Consider the following 12,990-nt stretch of genomic DNA (forward strand, 5'->3'; position numbering starts at 1 on the left):
CAGGTAGTCCTAAAGCTTTTACTTTTGTGCCCAGTCTCCTGCGGAGCCGCTATTCCCCATGGTCCTTACGGAGTCCCCAGCATCCACTACGGACTACGAGAAATAGAATTATCGGTAAGTAAATTCTTATTTTCCTTTTCCTCCTGAGGATAAGAAAAAATGTGAAAATCCACCAATAGTGGATGCATCAGTATCCAGGCTCTCACGGAAAATTGTATTTCCTGTCCCGGGTGCAGCCTCCCTGAAAGAGGCAGCTGACTGCAAGATTGAGACTGCGCTCAAATCTTTATATACAGCTGCGGGGGTGGCCCAGAGACCCACTATAGCAAGCAATTGCTAAATGGTTGGGTAACCTAATTGAGGGGTCAGATACCTTACCTCAAGGGGAGATTGTTTTGCTCCTGCAATATATACAGGACTCTGCAAACTTTATGGTGGAAGCCATTAAATATATAGGTTTGCTTCATGCACGCACTACAGCTATGGCAGTGTCTGCACGCAGGGGTCTATGCCTACGCCAGTGAACAGGGGATGCGGACTCCAGGAAAGGCGTGGAAGGCCTACCTTTAACTGGCGAGGCCTTATTTGGAGATGAACTAGACAAATGGATCTCCAAAGCTACTGCGGATAAGTCCACATACCTTCCTTCTGCAGGTCCCCCAGCTAGGAAGGCCTACTCAGGACCCAATTTACAGTCCATTCGGACTGCCAAGTTTAGGGGCAAGTCCAGAGGTTCTTCTACTGCCACCAGAGGCACTAGAGGTAAACCACGCAAACCAGCAACTGCCGGTTCACAGGAACAGGGCTCAAGCTCTGCTTCCTCAAAGCCTTCAGCATGACGGTGGACCGAGATGCCTGGAAGACTGGCAGGTGGAAGCCCGACTACAATTCTTCAGTTACATCTGGACAACATCGTGCCAGGATCCCTTGGTCATAGATCTTATTTCCCAGGGCCACAGACTGGAGTTCCAGGAGCTCCCACTTCACAGATTCTTCAAATCAGGCTTACCAGTTTCACAAGAGGTAAGTATAACTTTACAGAACGCTATTCAAAAACTGGTACAGACCCAGGTCATTGTTCCAGTTCCACCTCATCTGCAAAACAAGGGGTACTATTCCAACTTGTTTGTAGTACCAAAACCGGACGGTTCGGTGAGGCCGATTCTGAACCTCAAGTCATTGAACTCGTACTTACGAGTATTCAAATTCAAGATGGAGTCTCTGAGAGCGGTGATCTCAGGTCTGGAGGAGAGGAAATTCCTAGTGTCTCTGGATATCAAGGATGCGTACCTTCACATTCCGATCTGGCTGCCTCATCAGGCTTATCTACTATTTGCACTGCAGGACTGTCACTACCAGTTCCAGGCCCTGCAATTTGTTCTCTCCATGGCACTGAGAGTTTTCACCAAAGTGATGGCAATGATGATGTTTCTACTCTGCAAACAGGGAGGGAACATAATTCCGTACCTGGACGACCTTCTGATAAAGGCACCGTCCAGGGAGCTGTTGTTGGACAGCATTGGCCTCTCAACCAGACTACTCCTGGATCACGGGTGGATTCTGAACCTAACAAAATCTCACCTGGAACCAACACAGAGGCTTCCTTTCCTGGGAACGATATTGGACACAGAGTCTCAGAGAGTGTTCTTTTCCTTGGAAAAGGCTATGGTTATCCAGTCGATGGTTCAGGCTCTCCTGAAGCCAACCCGGATCTTGGTGCATCTGTGCAGTCGCCTTCTGGGGAAAATGGTGGCCTCTTACAAGGCGCTTCAGTACGGTAGGTTTCATGCGAGGCCATTCCAGCTAGATATGTTGAACAAATGGTCCAGATCGCATCTTCACATGCACCTGAGGATTCGTCTGTCGCCAAGAGCCAGGATCTCCCTTCTGTGGTAGCTACAGACTTCTCACCTCGTTGAGGGTGGGAGGTTCGGGATTCAGAATTGGATTCTGCTAACCACAGACGCAAGCCTCAGAGGTTGGGGAGCAGTCACCCAGGGGGTGCAGTTTCAGGGAAGATTATGAAGTCAGGAAGTCGTCCTTCCAATAAACATCCTGGAACTCAGGGCTATCTGCAACGCCCTTCTGCAGGCCTCATCTCTTCTTCGGAATCAGGCCATTCAAGTCCAGTCAGACAATGTGACAGCGGTAACGTACATAAACCGACAGGGCAGAACAAAAAGCAGAGCAGCAATGTCAGAGGTGTCAAGAATTCTCTTCTGGGCGGAAAAACACGCCGTGGTTTTGTCGGCAGGCTTCATTCCGGGAGTAGACAACTCAGAAGCAGACTTCCTCAGCCTATACGACCTGCACCCGGGGGGAGTAGGGCCTTCACCCGGAGGTGTTCTGGTGTTGACACACGTCGGTGGGGATATCCACAAATCGACATGATGGCTTCTTGACTCAACAAGAAGCTCAAGCGGTATTGTTCCAGATCGAGGGACCCACAAGCAGTGCCGGTAGACACTCTGACAACTCCGTGGGTCTACCAGCTGGCGTACGTGTTTCCTCCACTTCCTCTGATCCCAAGAATTCCAAAAATACTAAAAATGGAAAAGGTTCAAGCAATCCTCATTGCTCACTGGCCACGAAGGGCCTGGTATGCGGATCTTATCGAGATGCTGCTCGAAGATCCATGGCCTCTACCTCTTCGTGAGGATCTTCTGCAACAGGGCCGTTCGTCTATCAAGACTTAATGCGGCTACGTTTAACGGCATGTAAGTTGAACGGATGATTCTAGCCAGGAGAGGGATTCCTGATAAGGTCATCCCAACTATGATCCAAGCCAGGAAGGGGGCAACGTCTAAACATTACCACCGTATCTGGAGGAAATATGTCTCTTGGTGTGAGAGCAGAAAATATTCTGCGGTGGAATTTCATCTGGGACGTTTCCTGCTTTTTCTGCAGTGGGGAGTGGATGCGGGCCTACGCCTAGGCCCCATAAAAGTCCAGATTTCAGCCTTGTCTATTTTCTTTCAGAAACAATTGGTTTCTCTCACTAAGGTCCAGACTTTCTTGAAAGGTGTTCTGCACAGCCAACCTCCCTTTGTGCCTCCCACGGCACCTTGGGATCTCAACTTGGTGCTGCGGTTCCTCCAATCGGACTGGTTGGAACCGTTACAGGAGGTTGACGTAAAGTACCTTATGTGGAAGATCGTCACACTGTTGGCCTTGGCTTCAGCAAGACGTGTATCGGAGCTGGGGACGTTGTCTCACAAGAGCCCCTGCCTGATTTTCCATGAGGACAGAGCTGAACTCAGAACTCGTCAGCAATTTCTTCCTAAGGTGGTGTCTGCGTTTCACATAACCAACCTATTGTGGTTCCGGTTGTTACGGACACCTCTGCTACTTCAAAGTCTTTGGATGTTGTGAGGGCTTTGAAGGTGAATGTGAAGAGAACAGCTCGTCACAGGAAATCGGATCGTTCTCTATGATCCCAATAAAATTGGGTGTCCTGCTTCAAAGCAGTCAATTGCACGCTGGATCAGGCTCACTATCCAGCATGCTTATTCCACGGCAGGTTTGTCGGTTCCAAAATCTGTACAGGCCCACTCTACTAGGTCGGTGGGTTCTTCTTGGGCGGCTGCCCGGGGTGTCTCGGCTTTACAGCTCTGCCAAGCAGCTACTTGGTCAAGTTCGAACTTGTTTGCTAAGTTCTACAAGTTCGATACTTTGGCCTCTGAGGACCTTCAGTTTGGTCAATCTGTTCTGCAGGACCCTCAGCACTCTCCCACCCGGTTTGGGAGCTTTGGTACTTCCCCATGGTACTAAATGGATTCCCAGTATCCCCTAGGACATAAGAGAAAATAGGATTTTAATTACCTACCAGTAAATCCTTTTCTCGTAGTCCGTAGGGGATACTGGGCGCCCACCCGGTGCTTCGTTCTTCCTGCACTGTTACTTGGTTAAGTATTCTGGTTTGTTCAGCTGTTGCTGTTCCTGTTTCAAGTTTGGTTAGTATGGCTTTCCTCTTGTTATGGTTGTGCTGGTTCGTAATCTCACCACTATCCTTATCTATAGCTCTCACAAAGTATGTCCGTCTCCTCGGGCACAGTTTCCTAGACTGAGTCTGGTAGGAGGGGCATAGAGGGAGGAGCCAGCGCACACTATCAATTTCTCAAAGTGCTCCTAGTGGACCCGTCTATACCCCATGGTACTAAATGGATTCCCAGTATCCTCTATGGACTACAAGAAAAGGATTTACCGGTAGGTAATTAAAATCCTATATTTTTTGCTCTGCCAGCAAATTGGCTTTGTTGAGAATAAATGAACTGGTAAAATTTAAATGAATTCAATCCTTGTATTTTGTTTTAATTTTACCTACTTTTGTATGCATTAGTTGTTCTTTCCAGCAATTTTATGTTTCAGCGTATATACAACAGGTAGACTTGAAGGATTGGGATAATGAGGAATTAATAAAAGATTATTTTTTGTCACAACCCATATTAACCAGGAGGAACAAGCAGTGTTAGACAGAAGGCAACAGCAACAGCTAACAGAGTACTTGCAAGGTGTGGGAAAACTTATTGGGCGCTAGAAGGGAACAAAGGCAGCCTGGGATACACCTACAGGGTTTTCCTTCTTTCCCCCAAAAATACAAATGTAAAGGGATGGTGATGTACCTTGGGCGCCTACCCTTTCTGTGGACTTATGAGAGGGCCAAAACAATGGTCACCTTATAATACTGGTAGAAGTATATGTGCGAGTGTGATTAGAAAACTGATAACGTATAGTGCAATAATAAAATGAACACATAATTTAATACACAATTACATAAAACAACTTAAAAGCGTACCAATAAGGTAAGCTAGGAGCCGCAGGTGTTAAATAGGGCAGGGTGGCCCAAGCTTCACCCTGCTCTGGCTCCTAAGCTTAATAATGGGTCGGTATCCCCGGATGGATGACAATACTCGTATAATTTTGTTCAAACAAAGCTGAAACGTACCAGTGAGGTAGCTGAGGAGCCGCAGGTGTTTATGATAAGCAGGGTGGTCCAGATGCGTTGGCTATCTGATCTACGGCTACTGGACCAAAGAAGGAACTTCGATTGTTCATCCATCTGACACCGACCTGTGGTAAACTTGGGAGCCAGAGCAGGGTGAAGTCTGGACCACCCTGCTTATCATAAACACCTGCGGCTCCTCAGCTACCTCACTGGTTGGACCACCCTGCCCTATTTAACACCTGTGGCTCCTAGCTTACCTTATTGGTACGCTTTTAAGTTGTTTTATGTAATTGTGTATTAAATTATGTGTTAATTTTATTATTGCACTGTACGTTATCAGTTTTCTAATCACACTCGCACATATACTTCTACCAGTATTATAAGGTGACCATTGTTTTGGCCCTCTCATAAGTCCACAGAAAGGGTAGGCGCCCAAGGTACATCACCATCCCTTTGCAACAGCTAACAGACCATTACAAATAGTGATTTTTATTGCACTGTGTTTCCCAGCTCTTATGGTTACTATTGTATAATACGGCCTGTAATCCTGAGTGGTTTTTGGTTTATAGCCCTTTAGATCGCTGGCTATTGTGCCATGCCATGCAGTTGGGACAGTACACAGTACTTTATTCCGTATAAGTAATATTTTCCCTAATTTAGTATATAATAAAGTCTTCCCTTTGTCACAGCCGTTACATGTATAATTTCCTTACTTCCGCGCATCCCTGCATTCGCTGCATGAAACAATCTCCTGCCATACAGAGAACTTCACATTTCTGCATCTGTCTATTACTCTTATATAGCAAAATCTTGCATGATATGGGGCCAGAGGCCATACCATCCTAAAGCCAAAGCATGGAGGCTGAGCGCCCAGACGGGGGCGCTGTGACCTTACAAGTCAGTGGCCTTTTTTAAACTGCTACTTTTAATTTTCATTTCTGTAGGTTATTCTTTCTCGTTTTGTATTGCTGCTGTATTAGCTTTCTATTATTGGGGATATATATATATAGTAACATATTGTAGAGAGCAATGGATAAAACATCCAATGGGATGCCAGCTTTTATCCGTCCAGTTTGGTCAGATTAACGGCGCTTATAGGTGCCGTGATTCTAATGGCCAACGATGGAGACGTTTTAGACCTAATCGGCCATAAATCGCACAATATATGTGGTCGGCATCTTTTCGGGATCTATCCAATGCTGGGAGAGTAGTGAAACGCGTCAGTCAATGTACGTGGTCATTGACAGACTGCACAAATGTTGTCCCGCTTGATCTGTAATTTTGTGGAGAATTTATTATATTGATAACTCCCCTATATACAGTATGTACTCGGTGTGAGACTGCTGGGTCATCAGTACTTTACCTCCAGCCCCCTATCCCAACATCTATTCTCACGTAGGAGATCTATCCTCTTAGTTATAACTTACGATACCACGTATCCATCCTGAGGCCTAGTTCCTACCACGTCCAATTTTGCATAGAGCATAAAATGCTCCGGGGTGTTGCGTCACCTAGGTAACGCTGCCATGGAGGTGTCCTCTCCACTGTGTCCATCACATTTAAGCATCTCAGGTAGGCCATTTCCCCATAAAGTTGGCGCTTTGCTGTTTGTTCAAGGGATTGTCAATGTCCCTTCCAAACTAAGATGAGGTTTACGGAGTGAGGGGGGAATTGTCACCCTCTCGGATCGCCTAGCAAACAGAAACTAGATCAGCGTGAGATCGTTATAAGAAGATCTTAGTGAATATGATAATGCCACATACAAATAATTACAACTTCGTTTTTTGTTTTATTGTCGGTGTAGTTACAATTTAAGCTGCCAACATCGAGTTTTTTTGGGGGGGATTTAATAATACTGATAATAATAATTTTATTCATATAGCGCTCTTCCTACAGTAGGGTTTGAGGCGCTTAACATAGAAACATAGAATTGGACGGCAGATAAGAACCACTTGGCCCATCTAGTCTGCACCTTGCCCATCTGGTCTGCCCCTTTAACAGATAGAATGAACATAATACAGTATAGAAACAATGATGTACAGAAAAGCTTTTTAGAAAATACAGAGAGCATGGACATACTAAAGGGACAGTAAGGAAATGCCGGGTACGCAGGAAAACTTGATTGTGTGTCTTGAAGGATTCTATAGTTGCGGCCTCTCGCACTGTGCGGGGCAAAGAGTTCCATAGAGTTGGAGCTGCATGACTAAACTCGACCCCCAGATGAATTATGGGAGATTCTAGGTACTGTTAATAGTCCTTCATCTACAGATGGCAGTAAGCGAGCGGGGTAGTATGGTATCAGAAGCTGCTTCAGGTACCTTGGGCCCTGGTCATGTAGGGTTTTGAAAGTCAGTAAGCCAATCTTCAAGACGATGTTACAGGCAGCCAGCGGAGGGCGTAGAGAATGGGTGGAATGGGGCTGGTTGGTTAATAGCCTGGTAGCTGCATTTTGTACCATATACAGGAGGTGCAATTCTTCTGCTGGGAGACCCAGGTAGAGGGCATTGCAGTAGTCTAGGCGTGATGCTACAAATGCATGGATGACTTTCGTCAGGTCTTCAGTGGGAATTGATTGGGTTTGACAGAACATAGTGGAACATTGTTCGAGCGCAATTAGTCAAGTCCGAATGGTCTGTGAACCGTAAGTCCTGCACGATGCAAATGGGAGGGGTAACAGTTACTAATATAAACTAATCTGCTCGATCTCACAACGAATGACGTACACATATATACTGAGCACCGTTACAGACCTCCTCAGTCCATGTCACCCTGCACTCGCAGCCCTAATTCAGAACACACTGATATCACCGATTATACCATCTACATCACCATGCGGAAGAATGAATATACCACCGCCTGTTACAATATAATGCTGCTGCACTTGTGTTTATAAACTTTTTATGTCTGATTTTTCTTTTCTTCCTGTTGGATTAGAGGTTTTTTTTTTCCTATTATTTTGTTACCGTTTCCTCCTTTTTTTCTGCTCTCTTATCATTTCTGTTCATTCTTCTCATTGGAGGCAATGAGCCACCCAGCGACAGGAACTCCCCTCTCCCCTATCGGCCAGACAGTCGCCCTGTAACGCCAACATTCGCTCAGACCCCTAAACATTTCCATGTTCCAGGTAGGAGCTGGTACCGTCTATGTCTCCATGTCCTGTCCGCCTGTAGAGTTGTTGGAGCGTGATCTGTTCTATGTCCATTGTCTTGTCTGCCGCGAGGGGCCTCATCTCTCTGTGTCTTGGACTTGTCACATTCGCACTCCCCTGAATCCGCAGTAGTTGAAACCACAGGAAACAATTAGGAAAAGTGGCGTAATATGAAAAAAGTAGGGTAAAAAAAAAAATCAGTGTTTTAATCCCATGGAAAACTTCTTGGAAATCCCTGATGGGATTGAAATTTTATTTATAGAATAAATTAAGTAGAAAATCCTTTTTATATATTGACATAGTTAATAAGGTTGAAATAAATCTATTGCTTCACCAAATTGAGCATCTTAAAGTTTCTAGTGACATTTATCCAAAGGACCACAAAACCCCCAGTGTGATAGGATATAAAGTGCTTTCTGAACATCTGCAGGAGGTCATGTACTAACTAAAAAACTAAAGTCATGGGAAGATGGAATATGGTTCTCTATAGAATCTCCTATTGTTTTATCCTTTTCCAGTCCTAGAGGTATTGTATTTGTAATAAGGTCAATCATTTAGTTGACCCAGTAACACAGGATGTGATGTTATCACTGACATTTTAGTTGTTATGAATATTAATTAGGTTAAAACGTTTTGGGTTGATAAATTAATTGGCTATTGTGTGATCATGGAGGAAAGTTGTGGATTTGTTGTATTTTACAGAAGGAGAGTTTTGTAAGTCATGATAAGGGAAATACTGAAACTCACGCGTTTCACATTTATCTGGTAGACAGTGATACACCTGAGTTATTTTGCAGATCTTTGTCCTTTGGAGTTAAATGTGATTTATGCAAATGCTGTGATAATGGGAGCAATGTACAGATTCTATATATTAGAAGTGGTCCCTCCCTTGTGTAAAGTTTCCATCTCATTTACTGTATAACTCATTGGTGCGTAGTAATAGATCTGTTTCTATGGTGATACAAAAGTGGATTTTTAATCTCTAAATGCAAGATTCTTTTGGGGTGTTCCTTGAATTTACTCCATGATCAGTTGCATGATTAAGTTTAATTTAAAAGCGCATGTACAGTATCACAGGACTATTGAATATTTGTCGACTTTATACTTACGATCTCCAGATGGCCAAGTAAGAGGCGCGGGGGCGTATCACCGTGAGTTATGCCATCGCTGCCTTACAGGGCCACAGTGATGCTTTGCCATAATTGTATCATCGTGGCCATGAGTTATCAGGTGGAGAAGTGGGCAGGATCCATGAGTCTGGTCTGCTTTCCCTGAAGTCCTTCAGAGATCCCAGAAATTCCAATACAGTAGGCAAATATGGACTACAGTGACTTCTAATATCCATATAATATACAGTGGGGAATGCATTATTCCTTTTATAATGTATGCAGGAAACAAGAAACTCACGCGTTTCGCACCCATTGAAGATCTGTTGTATCTTCCTTCGGTTCTTTTTCCTCTCTTGGACAAATGTAATTTGTATTTAGTCCATAGAACCAATGATTCATTTACAGCAGTAGATCCAGAGAGAGGGTGTCATTTTTCACTTTGAAGGGTGGGGTGAGCAGATTTAGAGCTAGGTTTAGAGTACATCAACACTACATCACAGTATAGGGATAGGGATGTAGAGTGCTTGTGGCTTAGGAAAGTTATATATATATATATATATAGAGAGAGAGAGAGAGACATTAACTCATTCCATATAGCCTTGATCTGGAGGCATTTATTTGCTGTATTAAACTAGGACGCTGTTTTGTATAATCCTGTTGCTTAGTAACCAAAGAAAGCCATTATCCATCGCCATGGTAATTTGTGGGTGTTAACTCAGTTTTTTATTATCAGTTACTTATATAGAGCACAGCAGGGCCGTAACTAGGGGTGAGCGAACAGGGCCACTGTACAGAGCACATGGCCCTGGGGGACGGCACCGTTGCTGCCCCACGGGCCTTGCTTCTGGCTAGCATGGTGCTTGGAACGGCACCCTGCAGCCAGTATCTCTGCTGCAGTGCCGTACTTTGCACGCGCCAGACATGGACCCTGCAGTCTATGCAGCTGGCGGCTCCGCCCCCGCTGTGTTGCGCCATGAGCTCAGGGGGCGGGGCTGGTACTGGGCATACAGCCGTCCTGTTATGCAGCTGCCACACAGATATTGCACAGAGCTTTACAGAGAGTGTTTCAGTCACTCACATCAGCCCCTGCCGCAGTGGTGCTTACACTCTATATTCAATTGGACACTGTCCTGCAGTCCCTCCCGCGGGATACAGTGTCCCGGAGGGGGGGGGGGGGGGGGGGCAGATTGGTAGAGCCGGTGATCACTGCGCACAGCATCTATCAATGCAGGGTGTAGCCGGGGGCTGCTCGGGGAGTGATGGTAACGCCCCCCAAGATGATGAAACCGGGGGTCGCTGCGCTAGGCCATGCCCCTCCACCAGAGCCCCCACCCACTCCTACCTTCACTGTCACATGTACACTCACACAATACCAACACACACAGACATTACAGAGAGTGTATCAGTCACATCAGCCCCTGCCCCAGTGATGCTTACATTCTAGGGGGGTCATTCAGACCTGATCGCACGCTAGGTTTTTTTGCTGCGCTGCGATCAGGTCAGAATTGCGCATGCATATGCTACGCAATACGCAGGCGCGTTGTACGGGTACAAAGCGGATCGCAAGAAGAATGACAGGAAGAGGGCGTTTGTGGGTGGCAACTGACCGTTTTCTGGGAGTGGTTGGAAAAACGCAGGCGTGTCCAAGCGTTTGCAGGGCGGGTGTCTGACGTCAATTCCGGACACGAACAGGCTGAAGTGATCGCAGCGGCTGAGTAAGTTCTGGGCAACTCAGAAACTGCACAAAATGTTTTTGTACCGCTCGGCTGCACATGTGATCGCACACTTGTAAATCGAAAATACACTCCCCCGTGGGCGGTGACTATCCGATCGCAGCGCTGCAAAAAATAGCTAGCGAGCAATCAGGTCCTATATTCCCTATCACATGTATACACACACACACTAGGGTTACATATTTTGTCAGAAGCCATTACACCTGCCTGCATGTCTATGGAGTGTGGGAAGAAACGGGAGCCTCTAGGAATACCCACACTAACACGGGGAGAACATATAAACTCCAGTGATCAGCGGTAAAAGCTGCTCCATAAATATAATTCTATTACAATTTTGGCTGCTTTCAAAATATAGACTCTCAACATATTTGTTCATTTAAGCTTAACTTTTATTTAACCAATGTCCCGCACCTGTGAGCCTTGGACAGCAGTGTGCCCGGATTCACGCCCGTGGGACGTAGAATCTCACCGCTGATATGGAAGAGTGCAACAGAAAAGATTGTGACTTGGCCTCTCGTCTTTATACATATCTCCCAGCTTATTTACCTCTTCCCTCGAGGGACTGTGCTTACCCTGAAGTGATTGTGATTGGGTAGGAAGTGGGCGTGCTTGGGTGGAACGGGAACATTGCTTATTTCGTCAAGATTTTTGCTTTCATAAATGTTGGGTGTTAATGTACGTACACCGTTCCCTGGAGCTGTGCGATTATATACGGTGTCCCAGTAGGAGGGTTCTGTAGGCACCTCCGCTGGTGCCATTGTCCCGTCATTGCGCCATAGATTCCCATTACTGTCACCATCTTACTATTTGACTTTTTTAGATATAGTAACACAACGTCTTCATCGCTGTTATAATAATGTGGGGTTCCCTGCACTTCTACGGACCTGTGCCTCCGTTCCCATCAGCTGTATGTTGTTTGTATACGGGGATCATGGTGGAACACCCCAATGATTAACCCGACTTCCAGCCCGTGTCATTGTGTGTCTCATTCTCCATCTACCTTCAGGCCCTGTTGTTGGTGTCATTGTCTCCTCTGCGCTCCTGCTGTTCTCCACTAATTGATATTTATTCCCCTTCCACAGACCAAGGAATCAACTTGTACCGGAAGCCTCCCATCTACAAGCAGCACGGTAAGCCTCCCTCTGCATCCCTGGTGTCTCTGCCCGTCCTCTGCTGTGTGCTCTTGGCTCTCTGCATGTCCACTTTCTGGCTGGTGACCCCATCAGCTACTCAGGCTTACAGCAACAGCACGCTTCTTCCATTGATGCCAGAGAGACGTATACATCTACAGGAGACCGGGGTCCATTCCCGTTGTCTTATAGCAGTGCCGCCACTCAAGGCCTATGCTCTGGGATGCATGTCAGAAAGACCTTAAGTTACAGTGTTATTCATTTCACTGTGGGTCCTTAGCTAGCAGAAGCTCTTCCTTCCAGACCTCTTGTTACATTATTACGAAGCTTCAGGCTGCCGACGCAGTTCCCGCAGCCTGACGTTCTGTCCCCACTCAGCAATAATCCCCAGAGACCACTACGGCACACAGTAAAGTACCATAAGAGGTGCCAGCCCGGGATAACAGGGCGAGGAATTTACTGACACAAAATACATATATATTATGGTATCCGGTCTTTTGGTCGACACTGTCTAGGTCGACATTCATTAGGTCGACCACTATTGGTCGACAGTAAGTAGGTTGACACTGACTATATGTCGACACATGATTAGGTCGACAGGTATGGAAGGTCGACGTGTGCGTTAAATCGACATTGGCTAGGTGGACAGTGAAAAGGTCTACACAGCTTTTTTGTGGGGATTTGGGGGTTTTAGAACCTTTTCATACCTCCTCTATCCAAGTGGACATAGAGTGCCCGAACTGTGGTGAGCAGACGCATTTCAACTGTCGGTGATCCCAGAACAAAATTTGGTTCAAACCCCCCCCCCCCTCCAAAATCTCAAAAACTGTGTCGACGTTTTGATTGTTGACCTAGACCATGTCGACCTAATGCACCTGTCAACCTTCCATACGTGTCGACCTAAACGTGTGTCGACCTACTTATT

General features: G+C 46.0%; 1 protein-coding gene across 6 annotated transcripts in view; it reads left to right on the plus strand.

The window, feature by feature from the left end:
• ABLIM1 (actin binding LIM protein 1) overlaps nt 1-12,990 on the plus strand; it is a 235,503-nt gene that overhangs the window by 167,244 nt on the left and 55,269 nt on the right. For 3 of the 6 annotated variants that reach the window (XM_063962540.1, XM_063962538.1, XM_063962543.1), the window contains exons 12-13: nt 7,965-8,069; nt 12,018-12,065. In XM_063962540.1, coding sequence (XP_063818610.1) covers nt 7,965-8,069; nt 12,018-12,065 — 153 coding nt within the window. The remainder of the gene's footprint in view (nt 1-7,964; nt 8,070-12,017; nt 12,066-12,990) is intronic. The other 3 variants (XM_063962541.1, XM_063962542.1, XM_063962544.1) reach the window with 1 other exon arrangement.

The sequence above is a fragment of the Pseudophryne corroboree genome, chromosome 3, assembly GCF_028390025.1.
Source record: "Pseudophryne corroboree isolate aPseCor3 chromosome 3, aPseCor3.hap2, whole genome shotgun sequence".
NCBI classification, from domain to species: Eukaryota; Metazoa; Chordata; class Amphibia; order Anura; family Myobatrachidae; genus Pseudophryne; species Pseudophryne corroboree.